General features: G+C 42.2%; 1 protein-coding gene across 1 annotated transcript in view; it reads right to left on the reverse strand.

Moving 5' to 3' along the window:
- LOC147208046 (protein diaphanous homolog 3-like) overlaps positions 1-15671 on the reverse strand; it is a 66823-nt gene that overhangs the window by 49783 nt on the left and 1369 nt on the right. Inside the window, exons 3-18 of the mRNA XM_086107834.1 lie at positions 15261-15293; positions 14736-14915; positions 13332-13436; positions 12293-12423; positions 12088-12162; positions 11483-11552; positions 8821-8957; positions 8296-8401; positions 7141-7251; positions 6910-7028; positions 6584-6700; positions 3935-4053; positions 3805-3869; positions 3499-3603; positions 2315-2653; positions 1226-1340 (exon numbers count right to left, since the gene is read on the reverse strand). Of these exons, the coding sequence (XP_085963960.1) occupies positions 1226-1340; positions 2315-2653; positions 3499-3603; positions 3805-3869; positions 3935-4053; positions 6584-6700; positions 6910-7028; positions 7141-7251; positions 8296-8401; positions 8821-8957; positions 11483-11552; positions 12088-12162; positions 12293-12423; positions 13332-13436; positions 14736-14915; positions 15261-15293 (1927 nt within the window). The remainder of the gene's footprint in view (positions 1-1225; positions 1341-2314; positions 2654-3498; positions 3604-3804; positions 3870-3934; positions 4054-6583; positions 6701-6909; positions 7029-7140; positions 7252-8295; positions 8402-8820; positions 8958-11482; positions 11553-12087; positions 12163-12292; positions 12424-13331; positions 13437-14735; positions 14916-15260; positions 15294-15671) is intronic.

A 15671-nucleotide genomic window follows, 5' to 3' on the forward strand; every position in this document is an offset into this window, starting at 1 on the left:
TCGCGATCCTCTCTTCTCTGAAGATGCGAAGGGAGTGCGGGAAGATAAAATTCTGATTGTGCCGTGAAAGTTTGAGTCCTTTCCCAAACAGAAAAGCACAACCTTCTGCCGATAGTATTTGCTTCTCCCCCAAGCTTGAATATCTGTTGAACTTTTCAATGTACTTTTGCTATTAAAAATGTTGTGATGGGGTGGGGGTTGTTTTGAGTGAAGAAGCATATAGTTGACAGGTAGATAAGAGTTGGATGAAAAATACTGCAAAGTCAGTGATGGGGAAGGAGAGAAAACACATGGGGTGAACGGTGAATAAAATCATGGGAAGGGCACAAGAGCAATATTCGCTTTTACAAGACCTCTTTCAGACTTTGCCAGTCTTACTAATCTGTTAAAAACTTGAAATGCCGGGTTACTACGGTGAATATTATCACCCCCCCCCAGAAAAAAGTTCTCTCTCTCTCTCGCTTTTTGGCAGGTGTTTAAACGGTAATCATTGTGTCAGCCCTATATTCAACAGAGTGCCATCAAGAGGTCTCAACACGACAACTGGTTCATGAAGCATCTTGAAGCTTCATTTTCCCATCACTACTGAAAGCTCTTGACAAATGAATAAACGGAGACGGTGAAAAACAATGTGACTAAACGTACACTGCCAAATAGTTCTAAGAAAAACGTCAACTGTAATTGTTGAGAATCGTCATTGCATCATCTACAAGGACTGGGTTCGTGCTCATCATCAAGCGATGCTGTTCACGTGATGTGCATAAAACATGCAGAAAATGAAAGATGAACTTCAAGTGTGTGTGCACGACTGTGCCTGTGGGAGAGTCATAACCTCCGACCCCCAACTAAACCTCCTGCCTCACTTCCAAGTTTCAAGAGCTCATAGGAAATACGGACATATGCGAAAACACCGTCCACATGTGGACTGAATAAGAACAAGCAGCCACACACCCATGCGCAACATTGAAACCCTTTTTAGTCTAATTTTAGACAATCACTGAAACGGCCACATTTAAAGCAAATGACACTTCGATAGGGAAGAAAAAAAGTTCACAAAAATAGAAGGCGTCTGACAGAGCCTCGAAGGAGGATCTTTGTCATGTCTGTTAAGCAACTCGGTACTTGATGGTTTCTACGTGACAACGATCTGCACAGTGACAAATGCAGCACAACTGGCAGATTGGGTCCCGCGACACAAAGAAAAATGACCACACAAATGTCTTACCCGCTCTTTGTGAACCGAAAGTGAGAGCAACTCTGCTGAGCAAATCAGGCTTGGCGTATTGGTCATCATTGGCGAGCACCCAGAAACAGCCTTCTGACATTTCTTGGGGATTAATCTGGATAGAAAACAAAATAAAAATCCCCAAATCACACGTTAGTCAATTCGTGTTTTCGAGAACTTGTTGAATTTTAAACTGTCCAAATCCTTTCAGAAATTTCAGAACTCTCAACAGTCACAGATTTCGGTGGTCGTCCACGAAAGCAGCAACCCACCAAATCACACCGAGCAGGTGGAAAATCAAAGACATTAAAGTCCTGTACTGTACATACCGGTACTGTATACAGTACACTGTATTTTCATGGCAAGGAGAAATGATTCTTTGACAATATCTCAAAAAGTTTGATCCCATGTGGCTGGTTGATGCAGCCCTCATCATGTCCTCCTGAAATGTTGCTTTCGAATTTCAAGCATATGTTTCAGTTTGTCGAACATCTGTACATATGTACAGCTGACATTAAATAATTAATCACGGCACAAACTAACACCACTTGCAGTGTGAACCAATATCGCCCCGTAGGGAACAACATCCGTCGCGGTGCCACTCAGTGGGATCTAACAGAAGCATGCCATCATCTGTTATTTTCAAGAATTGCCGTCTTCGCACAGAAGCTTGTTGTTCAGGCCCGGAAAAACAAGTGTGTTGCTGCCAATAAATGTCAGGGACAAAGTGAAGAGTGGAGAAAAGGGGGCACTGAATTCAAGTTCAACTTTTGGTTACTCATTTTATCAAGACTGGATGAGGAGTACCGGTAGATGCTGTCGCTATCAATACACGGTAGAATATTTTAAACCGGTAATCAAACGGCATTGCTTGACGAGTGCGCGCCTTTTAAACAACAGGCCCATGCTTCGTTGCAAATGTTACGCGTTATGTCCCGCTTTTGAGTGTTTAGCATTAACTTGTCTGACTTGGCGCTATGGCGATATCTACACATTTGTCTGGGGAAAAAAAGAAACTTTAAACCTAGCACAACATGTATAGAATGAAGATGTATTTATATTTAACCGCGTTTTAACACTTGGACTTACCTTGGACCAATTCAGGCGCTTGGTGGAATTCTCAGGTTTGAATTCCTTCTTAGGCTTGAGGCCGTAAGGCAGCGCAAGGCAAGCGGACAAGCCTGAACCGCATCCAAATCCGAGTGGGGGTAGAGGAGGCGCACCGAATGGAGGAGGCGCTCCGGGTGGAGGAGGGGGTGCCGGGCAACCAGGTAACGGAGGAGGCGGTGGCGGAGGAGGAGGAGGAGGAGGAGGAACCGGCAACCTCGATGCCGGGTTACAGGGTGAAACCCCACAAGGTACCGAAGAAGAACAAGACAACTCCTGCGCGCCGCCGCCAGATGACACAACCGCTGGTACAACTCCATTCTGGATACATGGATCAATCGATGTAAGCACATAAAGTGAAAGTGATAGCCCAAATATAAAATAAAACCCCACTAAACTATTAATTGTAGTGATTGCAGTTTGGTCTGGCAGTAAATCCATATTTAGTTAACTTGGACTTCTTTGTCTCCAATAGTTAAGTCCCAAACATGCTGATGACACCAACAGTGACGGCGACAAGTGGTTCATCGATCCTACAATCCTTTTTGGGTTAAGGATGCACGATGGGGGTCAGCCTTAATCTTCGGTTAATCGGATGTCATTTACGGTCGAATTCACGGTGAGCATTTGAGTTGGATTATTCAGGCTCATAAAAGTGGCGAGACAGATGGTGTGTAAGGGCCGTTCGTAAACCTGCCACGGCCAGTGAAACAACGCTGCTATTTGAGTACTCCTTCTGTGTTCTTTGCTGTCAAATTGAAAATTTATCAAGCAAAGACAATGAAAATCCTCCTCTGAGGCTGCAGATCAGGGGGAGTAGGCGAGTTGAAGTTGATGAGGATTGTGAAAAGAAATTGTTTTTAAAACGATTTGCTCAAATGGAATCGTCAGAAATGGTCGACGGGTGCCTGAGTTGTCATTAGACGGTGTCAGTTTACCAGTAGACAAGCTTCAGCGCCATCAAAACATTCGGCTTGGGTGGGGAACAAAAGAAATAAAAAAAATAAAATAAAAAAACAACATTAAAATAATAGAATGAAACACATCTACCAAAAGATGACCGTAATATTGAAAGAAAAGAGCAATTATGTGAGTGGAAGATGTCTTACAATCAAGGTTTAATCATGTAACACAGATGAAGCCCGTCAAAAGACCACCTCCCATACCTGGGACGTGAAGGCCTGCAACTCGGCTTGAAGCTCGGCTATCTTTTCTTCACCCTTAACCAGCTGAGCTTGGGCCTCTTGTCGCTTTAAAAACTCTTCATCAAGCTAGAAACAGAAATACCCAAATTATTCCCGAAACTGTTTTTGAATTTTCTTTTTTTGCATATACTTCAAGCTTGAGGAGCACAGAATCACTCATTTCAGAGTGGGCATGTCAGTTGCTGAGCTTAATCTCCCGTCTCGAGTGTGCCGCCAAGTATAATAATGTCACACGTGGTTGAAACAATGCTGAGGGTCAACACTTGCCTTTTCTGCCAGTTCTGAAGCTCTTTGCTCATACTCCTCAAATCGAGCCTTATCGACACAAACCTCTGAAAAGGAAAACACACAATTCAGTTCAAGTTGGCAAAATAACTCCACTAAGAAATTGACTTGCCGATGAGATGGCTGAAATCCACGTCGAGACGTTTCCGATAACTGAAGTCTGGATCCGTTCCGCTACGGTGCAGGACAATTTGAGACACGCACTCCTCAATGATCTTGAAGTACTGAGACCTGAGAGTGACACCAAGTGACATCAGCGAGGAGGAGAAGTGACGAAAAACTATTTTGCTCCTACGCATCCCTATTGCGATCGTTTGGGATGAGAAATGCATTCAGCCTGATGGAAGGTGGCCGAGGTGTGCCGATGCGCGGAACAACGTCAACACAAATTTGGATGTCTGCAGTAATATTTGCAAGAAAGCTAAAACATCATCTTTTGAGCTTTCTCATTCAAATGCTCTAACGTGCTTTGCAGGTGAGACGAAATAAAGACACTCGAGACGGAAATGTTTTCAAACCACATCAAAGATGTGTGTCGTTTTTTTAAAAAATGTAATAGCGATAGACGTTAAAATGTTAATCGCAAGTAATTTAGTCGTCCCACAAGATGGTGACAAAAGCGGCACCTCAACTCATCAAAGCAGAGCACAGCAAAGTTTGTACGTCGTCATGATACCAAATTCGACTTTGGTATTTGCACTCACTGGGACAAAAAGAACCTGCGCTGACAAATTTGACTCCAGTCGGTTTTACTTTTAATTTCGAAAGACTGCTGTTAAATGAAGGCCAAGCATAAACATCTTCAGTGAATCATAATGGCGCTGATATTCAGCAGGTTATAGAGGTTCAAACAGTGTTGGGTTTGTGCCAGACACGTTTTGAAAAAAAATACTACGTTATGGCTGTAAAAAATAAATACCGGGTAAATAAAATAACACGGCAGCTAATAAATAAGCCACAATTGTTGTTTATTATTGCTCCATCTTTTGATCAAGTCAACTTTGATCAAGGCTCACACAGCTGTGGGTGAGCCAACCCAACGAAAGACTTTGAAAAGTACCATAAAAGAAGATGGGAAATACTCTTGAGCCGTGGAAGCTCGATTGCTACGAGATGAAAGAGGCAACATTCTCTCTGTTAGTTGATGCCGTTCAAAGCCTTTTAAGCAGACATGGGCACCAGAAGACCAAAACGGGCCCATTCGCAGACTATGAGCGGCCCACGAACGATTGTCAGCAAGTCAAATACAGTGACAGTGGGTCCAACTGGGTTTTTTTCTCTTTGTTTTTCCCCACATTGGGAGGGTGCCACACTAATTGCGTGGCCTCAACGGACGACCCCCCCCCCCCCTGCCCAATGAGTCCATTAAACCGCGGTTCCACTGTCCAGGATATTTCTTTTGTGCAAGATTAAAAAAGGTCACAGTAAATCCATCCATGCATTCTCCGTACCGCTTTTTCTCACAGGGGGATTGTGTCATAAAAACTTGACCAAAGACACCATTTAAAAAAAATAATAAAGCAGATGAGCAACTATCCACAAATCAAATCAAAGTGCGTTATAGTCCGAAGACTTTGAAGTGCAATAAGTGCTTCCAAGTGCAATAAGTGCTTCCAAGGTCACATGCATCACAAGATTGATGGGATTCAGACGGAATTTGTTCATCCATCCATCCATTTTCCGAACCGCTTGATCCTCACTAGGGTCGCGGGGGGTGCCGGAGCCTATCCCAGCCGTCTTCGGGCAGTAGGCGGGGACACCCTGAATCAGTTGCCAGCCAATCGCAGGGCACACAGAGACGAACAACCATTCACGCCCACACTCACACCTAGGGACAATTTAGAGCGTCCAATCAGCCTGCCATGCATGTTTTTGGAACGTGGGAGGAAACCGGAGCACCCGGAGAAAACCCACGCAGGCCCGGGGAGAACATGCAAACTTCACACAGGGAGGCCGGAGCTGGAATTGAACCCGGTACCTCTGCACTGTGAAGCCGACGTGCTAACCACTGGACTACCGGGAATTTGTTCATGTATTCGATTTTTAGTTGGACTCTTTTTGTGCTTTCTCCTTTCTTTGTTATTAATTTGTTTTATTGTTGGTTGTTGTTGTATGAATTATTTTTGCTCCATGTACAGCACTTTGGATACATCTGTGTTTTTTTTTTAAAGTGCTGTAAAAATACAGTTGAGTATGAAGCAAAAAAGGAAGCTGCTTGTTACCACGGGTCGTCTTATACCCCTTTTCCACCCCCACCCCCAAAAAAAACGCGCCAGGGCCTGTATTGTGCCTCGTTGGTGCTGAACAAGTTCTGATGAAGAACGTGTTTGGTTTTCCACTGGCAAATAGCCAAATAAGAGCAACGTTATGACGTCACATAAAGCGTCCATACGTCACCGCTTACGTCGACAGTTTTTGCCAGAGTCTGGCTCAACAAATAATTGGGGCCATCTTTTAGCAGCAGTTTCAAGTACTGGAGCTTAAGCCAATTTTGGTGTTGGAAAAAGAAAGAACGTGTGCGAACCTAGGGACTGGCCCAGAAGTAGCACTAGCACAAGAGCGGCGGAAAAGGGCCATTACACGCTGAGTTGAAGAGTACCGTAGTCAAGGAGTCATCTAAAATGCGTCAACCGGTGCCGAGTGCCAGGCAGAGGTCCAAAAAAAACCCCCAAAAAGGTCCAATTATAGGTAACGTCAAATTATGAGAAACGCTACATAATTTCCTGTCATTTTCTACTTCCTCCACCCTTTGTCGACAGACCTGACAAAGTAGTCATTGCGAATGAGGACCAAGTGCTGCAGTATGGAGATGAAATAGTTTTCTGCACTGCTGTCCTTCACCATACTCAGCAAGATATTGAACACGTCCCCTGCATCAGTAAAGAGAGTCAAGGCAAGGACTCGCAGATAAATGGAGATAATTTTTTTGTCAGCATTAAAACAACAACAACAACAACAAAAACATTGGTACCTTTCGATGAATGCATTCAGAGTGTCACACTTTGTAACACCTTCAGTGTGTGACGTGTATTTCTCATTTACTAAGAGCGGACGGTCACAACATGAGGTAAACGGTATAAAGGATATTCCAGCTCGCTTTTGATGTCCTCCAGCCTATGAGAGAATTCCATCATGTCCTCTTCTCTGTGCTCCTCAAATACCTTTAGCTGAATGTCAAGGGCATCATTCCTCAAAGATGACAGTTGCTATATGTATTTAAAAAACACACACACATACAGTAAAGACAGTGCAAGGAGATAAAGTATTAAGATTAGGAAGCAACTTGAGCATTGCAAGTGTCACTGGGGTTGCACTTACTGGTAAAATGGTTTTCAGGCCACACCGAATAAATTCATTCCTGATGTGCAGCCGCAAGTCCAGCTCATCAGGTGATGTTACGAGCGCATTGATTAGCTGCATGCACGCCACCTGAAATATGAAATATAAGTGTGTGAATGTGTGCCTGTGTAAGGGATCCTGGGGGGAGGGTTGCAGGTTTGAATTGCAGGTTTGAGTTCATGCCATGAGGGTAAGAAAATAAAATCCTTCTTCCAGCAGCTGATGAGCGTGCTGACATGCATCCTAAATGAGCTCGATCCCCAGGAAGAAAAAGTAACATAACTAATGCAAGTCTATTTTCTGCCGCCTCCAACTGGGGAGGGCTGATTTTAATATTGATGCAACAACCGCAGACATAAAACCAACCGTCAATCGAAGGGAAAATTGGATCATTTGGAAGCTGGTTTTCACTGTCCCCCCACGTTTATTTGTGGGACTGCTGCGTCCCGCGGCTTGACAAAAAGCAATCTCAAAGCAATCCACTCGTGTTATGAAAAATGTTGTAGCAAAACCAGAAAAGATCAAGTGATATTTATTTACTATAGATTTATAATGATTTGTTATTCAATTTTATTTATTTTTTTTATTAGCAGACAGGCCAACATCCAGATTAGGGACGGGCAAACCGGCAGCACGTGTGCAACCCGCATCCGCACTCGGAGTGGCCCCTCAAGTGTTTTACGAACATGACCCACGTGCTTCCTCTCCTGCTTCAGTTCTAAGCGGTAATAATATTGTTCACCACCAGATGGCAGACATCATGTTGGAGTGCTCCAGGCACACAATCTCTATTCGACAAGGAAACGATTACAAGCGAGAACACTTGGATTCAACGACTTAGGAAACGTTGTGCAATATTTGCCTTAACCGCAGCTTTAAGTGTGACTTCACGAGCCGGGCGTTTTTTTTGTATTTCCCACAAGTCACAGTTCATGTTTACACCGTGCAAACACAAATTTAACAGTTACGGCAGGCATTCATTAAACAACCGGTAACGCACTTTACACTTCAGCAATAATGACTGACGTCCTTACCACATTTGGGATATTCAATGAGCTGAAGGACGAGCATTGTATCAGATTAAAATCTTTGCATGAGTTGATCTCGAGACTAAATTCAAACTGTGCATCTTACTTGTAGCTGCACCGAGCGATCTCGTAGCCCTTGCACGATGGGATTAAATCTCTCGATGGCTCTCCATTCCCCGGCGGTGGTTATGGCTTCAAGGACCTTCTCCAAACTAAATGAAAACATGGAACAAGTGAGTGGAGATCGGGTTGATGATGATGATGTTTTTCAAAAGGATTCTTAGTTACTCTGTAACTTGATCACAAGTGGATAGACAGTACCGGGTGGGCACTGAATCACTCGTCAATAACAGATTATAGCATTTTATACTACAATACATCATTCATTTGAACTCATTCAATGCCAGCCATTTTCAGACCCTTCTTAACCCTGCCACATTTAAAAAAAAAAAAAAAAAAAAAAAGTCTATATAAAGATGTACTTGGGATTGAAAATCTGGAATCTTAAAAAAAAAATGTCCTTGGCATTGAGTTTTCAATCAATATTAAAATTGTTGGTTTAAATGGCAACACTAGAAAAAGCATTGCCACTGTTGTTTGAACTAAAAGCCAAAAGGAAACGAGAACACACATGTTGTCTTCGCCGACGATGCAGATGGCCGAAAGCAGCTTCACCGCGTCGGTCATCATCGCAGATTGAGTGGGGTCAATTGCTCTTGCCAGTAACGCAAGACTTCTCTCCTCCCCGAGTATTCGATCCAAGCCATACTGCAACACACAGGCACATGTGGAAACAGCTTTTCATTCACACAATAAATGACTTTCAAGACAGCATTTTGACTTCATTTACAGTTGCACATACAAGGCGGACGTCGCACAACGAAATGAGCGGGATTGTAGAAGGGCTTTGTTCCCTCATCTTTGCTTCCGCCCTTTCGTTTCGAACCCATTCAAATGTTTTGTTTTCGTCTGTATTTTTAAATCCCGCTCTGTATGATGGTTGAATAAGGTCCACCTTGACCTTGAACTAGCTCACGCTTGATGTAACAATACAATGTCACACGGCCAGAAGGCACACTCTGTTATTGCGATGCTTTGATGTAACCGCTTCATATTTATGCCCGAGAAGTGTTTATTGCACAAAAATGTATGGTCATGAGGACTTTACAACTGCCTCAGCTCGAGGTGTGCAATCTGGACAAAAAATGTATGTCTCAATACAGACAACGTTCATACATCCCAATATTGTATTTTTCCTTCAAATTATATTCAAATAAATCAAACCATTTTCTGGGCTGTCTTCACCATTTAGCCGACATCATTTACATAGACCACAATGAAATGAAAAAAAAAAAAACATTGCTTTGTAAATACCAGAACCATCTGATCATGCAACCACTTTTCAAGGAATGCAGTAAAGTGTGAAGAATTCAAATAAATACAACCTGGCGCTTCAAGTAACATTCAAGCGCGCCACATATTTTTATCCTGTAAAAGGGATCGCAAATGAACCGTTGCAAAGGCTGAATTTTAGCAGCACGAGTTTGTCAGCGCAGCAATGTAAACAATATACCGTTATATCATACGATGGACATGTTAAATTATACCTATGGTACATATCGTTGGATCGCACAACTCTAGGCTGAGCATAGGTGAGCGGATGATGCCACCACCTTTGGGTTCAAGTTGTTTTGGGTCACCAATTCACCTTTCAAAAGAAAAGCAAGCCAAGCGCCTATTTTGCACCATTTCTCCAATTTTTGGGGTTGGAGAGGGAGCAGTTCATCATCTCGCTGCTGCACATAATGAAAGCACTTGTACCACCAAAATATAACATTTAGAATGTGTTCTTTCATCTCGATTGAGAAATTCAAATCTTAACAACAAATTCACATCATCGCAGAAATAAAATTAAAAGAGTGAAAGAAGAAATAAAAGAAAACCGCAATATGGCTCGAGTTTTCAAGAGGTGGTTAGAGTGGCCTTTCATTTTTACATGCGAAACGTTTGGCATTAATTAAAAAAAAAAAAAAAAAAAATGGAGCCCGTAATTGACCTTACAGCTACTGACCATTAGTGAGTGCAACCCGTATTTTCTTTCACTCTGCATATAAGCGGTGTGAAGACGACGGGAAAAGAATGCCTCACAGAGGGATCATTATGGAGCTGGTGCAATGGTCTTAAGAGACAATAAGACAGTGTCTCAGCTCCTCACACTTGAGTTATCTTGCTCATTAGCTCGGTTCCCTCATTTGTGCCTCCGTTTCTGGCTTTCCAACTTCCCTGCGAATGATCAACTTCAGCATCCCATCACGATGACACATCCCGGTATTTTCTTTCATTCCAATTGCAAACATGTACAAATGTCAAACGCATCTGCAAAATCGGATGCAACGGTAGAATATTCAGTGAGGTTACTAAAACAACGAGCCAAAGCACAAGCCATTACTGCTCTGCTTTAGTGATACACATCCTATAGTTGGGGGGGCTACGAAAAAAAATTGGAACGCCGCCGTGCTACAAATTAAATACTGCATAATTAACATTGTTTTCAAATGACTGCACCAAGGCAAAGTCTAATTTTGCAAATGTAAATGCGCTTGCATTAACTTTGCTCGACTTAAGCGTCATTGTTGCGTATCAAGTGGGGTGGGCGGGGGGGGGGGGGGGGGGGGTGGCGGCGGGCTTTTAGGACTCGAGGAAAGGAAGTAGGGAGGACAGCTGTGCGCACAGTACAACAGTGATGATGTCAGGCAGGATCCTCATATCAACGAAACCATCACTTAAAAATCAAAATAAAAAGTTTCTTGAGTTGCTAACATTGTATCGTTCAAGAGAGGAAGCCATTTTCAATACTTTAGGTTCATGAAAATGAAAAAAATATCTCCATCCATATCAGTAATGTTCCTTTTTTTTTTATATTCCAAATGTTCAAGTTGGCGAACACTGCTGTATTCTAAAATGGGTATGACGGAAAACAAACAAACAGAGAGGATGCAATATTATTCTGAAATTAATCAACAATTTCAAATACGTTGCTCTGCCTAAAAATGTGACACATTTTTATATGTAATCTTTTCTTTATTTTATAACTGGGGGGGGGGGGGGGGGGGGGGGGGGGAAATAGGCCCCAGCATGCCTACGTCCCTCGTGAAGATAAGCGGATTAGAAAAATGGAAGGACTAACGGATGGATGTTTTGAAACAGCCTTCATATTGCCTGTATGACATTTCTTCATTTTACGTATAAGAGTACACATAGACACGTTCTGAAATGGTGGCTGGTGTATTTACCTTGTTGTTCATGAAGGCTTTTAGACACTGGATAACCTTATGTTGGTTCTTTTTGTCGATCCTCTCCTGCCTACGGAAATGGAACGAACAAAATTCATTAGGTAGCATTTATCCTGCTCGGGGTCACAGAGAAGCCGGAGCCTATTTCAGCTGACTTGGGACAAAAGCAGAACAGGTAAATCCCGCGTTCAGAGTTATTCAATCCCAGACAGCGAGATGCAGAGAACGATTTAGCCAAGATTTGACCTTGTCAACACTATTCAGGGTTCTTACAGATTTGAGATTTTAAAATGTCATAACTTTTTTCCAACCCAAATTTTCAAACTTCTGGGTAAAAAAAAAATATATGCATTTTTTTGTTTTTATTTTCTCAACAATTTGTGACATTTGAGTGAGTGTAACATTCTCATTCTTTATTTGGCATCATGTCACCAAATAATTTCTACAACATTACAGCTAGGTAATATTTAGTTTCTATTTTCCACGCTTTTTCGGACGTGACAAGTTCTTAAATAAAATTCCGTACTTTTCCACACTTGCGTAGTAACCCCGAGTGAGTGAAAAATGCCAGTCATCGACACATGAATTTGTAATTAAACACTTACTGTTTCTTGGCCAGCAATCTCTCCAAAATGTCAAGTAAGAGTCCGAGGCCCTCATGACCAAAGTTCTGTACCCAGCTGGGGAAAAGAGCAAACGTGGGCTATCACAACTGATTGATGATAGAACAGTTCAATCAGGCAGTACGTTGAATTGTAATCAAAACAATTGGGAATAGGAGCAAGCCTAATGATCTTTGTTGAACGGTACCTGACAGGATTGCTCGTGAGTGAGACACGCAGTGAGTCCAGGCAAGCAAACAGGCGTTCTTCCATCACCCCTGACTTCAGTTCTCCCAGGAATTCCTGAGGAGATATCTGAGAGCTGCTTTTCAGGCTACCCTGAGGTAAGAAAAAAGAAAAAGACTTGACATGAAAATGTGGAAAGAAAGAGAAACAGAATCTGACAAAGTGTGGAACATACTATATGAGTGGAAGCCTTCGGGCATACCATGTGAAAAGAGTATGGCTCGAAACCACGCTGCAGGTTTCACCGCGTTGATCCTAACTTGCACGTACAAACACCTTTGCTTACAGTGAACGTAACTTCAAGCAGAAGTCAAGTCACAAATGTATTGCGTGCCCACGAGTCCAAGCATAGAATGCTGATTAATATTGCGTTTGTGAAACTGGAAGCAGAAATATCCACCCGTTTCCATCCCCCTCAGAGGGCTTCCGTTTTGTCCGCTACCGCCACCGGCGAGTGATGTCACAGTGCGCACGATCTCAGCCTGGAAACGTCACGTGACCAAACCCAGAAAACAGGTGCCGCCCCCACAAATATCAGCATATTTAAGACACTGGAGGGATTGGTTGGGTGGATATCTAAAGACAATCACGCAGTACCACAAGAAATGTATCTGGTTTATCTATTTTTGTGCTCTGTGACTATTAAAAAAATTAAAATTTATTTAGACATATTACAAGTCATATTTTCACAGATTTGAACAGATTTGGAAAGGAAACGTTCCATTTTAGGGGGATTTTGGCAGCCAGTTTGAAAAATTGCTTTGAGCCAATATCAGAAGCAATCTGAAATCAAAGAACTTTCAAATTTTGTTTTAAGTAGCCAAAATGGCAATAGAAACCATTTGTTAGAAATGAGATGAAATGTCCTAAAGGAAGATTTCATTTGGCCATCCCTAGCATCAGGTACCAAAGTGTTAACACATAAAAGTGAAAAACTAACAGTGGTCCTTCAAATGTCAGCATAACAATAGCATCACTGTGTAATAAAATATCAAACATACCGTTTTTGATGCAGTACAGACATACTGGATGACCATTTCTCTCTTCGTATTCAAGTCCTTGTCTCTCAAGGGAGTCTTTTTGTCTTCATTCAAGTTCATGTCCTCCTAATATAAAATGGACAAAGTTGGAATTACACTCCACTTCTGTATTTTTCTGTCCTGTTGTTGACAAGCCCAAGGCAATGTGACATTCGAACGTATGAGAAGAACTTAAAACTTGGGAAACAATTGTGGGCTCAACATCAAGAGGAGCCGTGACTTTTGTCGTATTTATCAGTCGAATATTCAAAAATTAAAACAGATTAACACGGCGTGTATGGCTACAGTACACTTGCTTTGTTATGTTTTCGAAGCCCATTCATTAATGCGTTTGAATATTGCTCAGTGTGAAAAATTTCAATCTTTTTTTTTTCCCCCAGTCAATGCGTGGCACAGTGGACAATAAATACAAAGCATGAATGTTGTTCAATTCCTTGGAGGAAACACCAAACTCCTCAACACCAAGCTGGCATGTTGTTGTTCTTGGCTATATATATATATATATATATATAAATAAAAACAAGAACCTGGTTCCGCCCTGCGTGGTTGCTTTTCCATGCCACTTTTCTGAGGCTGGGCGGTCACAATGGCACATTTGCAAGCAGATGGCAAACATACAGGCTGTTTCAACACGTTGGTAAGCAATCCACGCATGTGCACTGGTCCACGCATCCCCGTCAGGGCTACACAGTCAACATGTGCGTTTATAATCCAAATGGCGACCCCGTTAAAGCAAAAATAAATACATGAATAACAGCGCCTCCTGTGTTTCTTGAAACATTGGATGGAAATATTGGCAGATCGCCTCATATAGGTGCTTCTCGAAAACAGATGTCCATTGATACTTGTGTTCGTTCCTCTGGTGTATACGTGGTTGGCACGCTAATATGTGTTAAGTACACCCGGACTGAAAAAATAATGAAGATGATAAAATCACCTCTGCCCTCGACGTATCATTTAGGATCTATTCAGACACCGTCTCCGCATAAGAGAGTGCGAAATGATCCATACCTACCCTCTTATGGATAACTTAGGTCACTGTCAATGCGAAAGTTGTTAGCACGAGTGCTACCAGGTGAAAAGTTAGCGTACCGAGATCCCTGCCATGCCCAGCCGTGCTCAACGGGTGTCAGCGCGGTCACCGGGCACTCGCCACCAAGCCCCACCTCCGAACCCAAAACATGTATCTTGGGTTAATTGTAGAATTTCAATTGTGGATGGATGGACTCTGGTCTACTTTAAATGTAAAGAGATGCTGATGCCAGGAGTCATTAGCTCAGTGAAAGTTAGCTGTTCATTAAAACGATTAAAAAAAGAGTGTGGGCAAAAGGGTGATATGAAGAACGGATGATATTACTTGCATACCATCATCTTTTCAAACAATGCCAGTATTTCCTTTTCTGAAGTGATTTTCGATGAAAGTTCCTCAAATTGGGAGTTGGATGACGAAAATACAGACCAATCGCTGGTACTGTTTTTCGAATGAGGTACGGCCAGCCGCTCCTTTTTGCTACCCGGGATCCGAATGCTTGCAAATCTGTCCAGCTAGAAAAGGATAGAAGGACAACAATCAAAATTAAGTAAATAGACGCAACATGTTACGGTGGGTGTTAGTTTATACAGCGGGTAATGTTTCTTAGAGTGGAGTCATCATTGCATACTAGGTTGGGAAAATAATATTGTGAGAAAAGCATAAATGTGATTAGAAAGGCTGAAAGAAATATTGACAAATATGTTGACTTATGGGGAAAGGCTTCCGTTTGTTCGTAAATGTGATGTTTGGGAATCAATCATGGTCAGAATTTCAAAGAATACATTTGTTTTAGTCATGTTAGTCGATAGTCTGCAGCCAAGAAGATGGAAGAACCGTTTCCATTGTTCACATCTTACCATGTCATCAGTGAGATTTCTAAATGGTAGATGCTATGAATAGGGGACACACAAAAACAGTATCAAGCTTCATGAAGCATCTCTGCCATGCACACAAGCCACAACTGGAATGTATAAAACTAATCTCTGATCCTTTATAGAAAGCAATCAGGTAACTTAAATGGTTGTGAACGCAAAGTAAATAAAATCTTGGTAAGTACAACATCAGACCCTCTCGTGTGATACCATTTACAGTTTTGACTGGGCCATGTCATTCGAACATACTGCAAAGTGATTTGAATATGTTCGAACATTGTGGTCAAACAGACTAAATGCTGAAAACATTCTGGGGGGTTTTCCCCATAACCCCACGGAGTAATGATTTGTGCATGTGCAATTGTGCACTACAGTCACTTCACAGGTGGACGGGAT

The sequence above is a fragment of the Hippocampus guttulatus genome, chromosome 3 (assembly GCF_054856545.1).
Source record: "Hippocampus guttulatus isolate MCC_2025c chromosome 3, RoL_Hgut_1.0, whole genome shotgun sequence".
NCBI classification, from domain to species: domain Eukaryota; kingdom Metazoa; phylum Chordata; class Actinopteri; order Syngnathiformes; family Syngnathidae; genus Hippocampus; species Hippocampus guttulatus.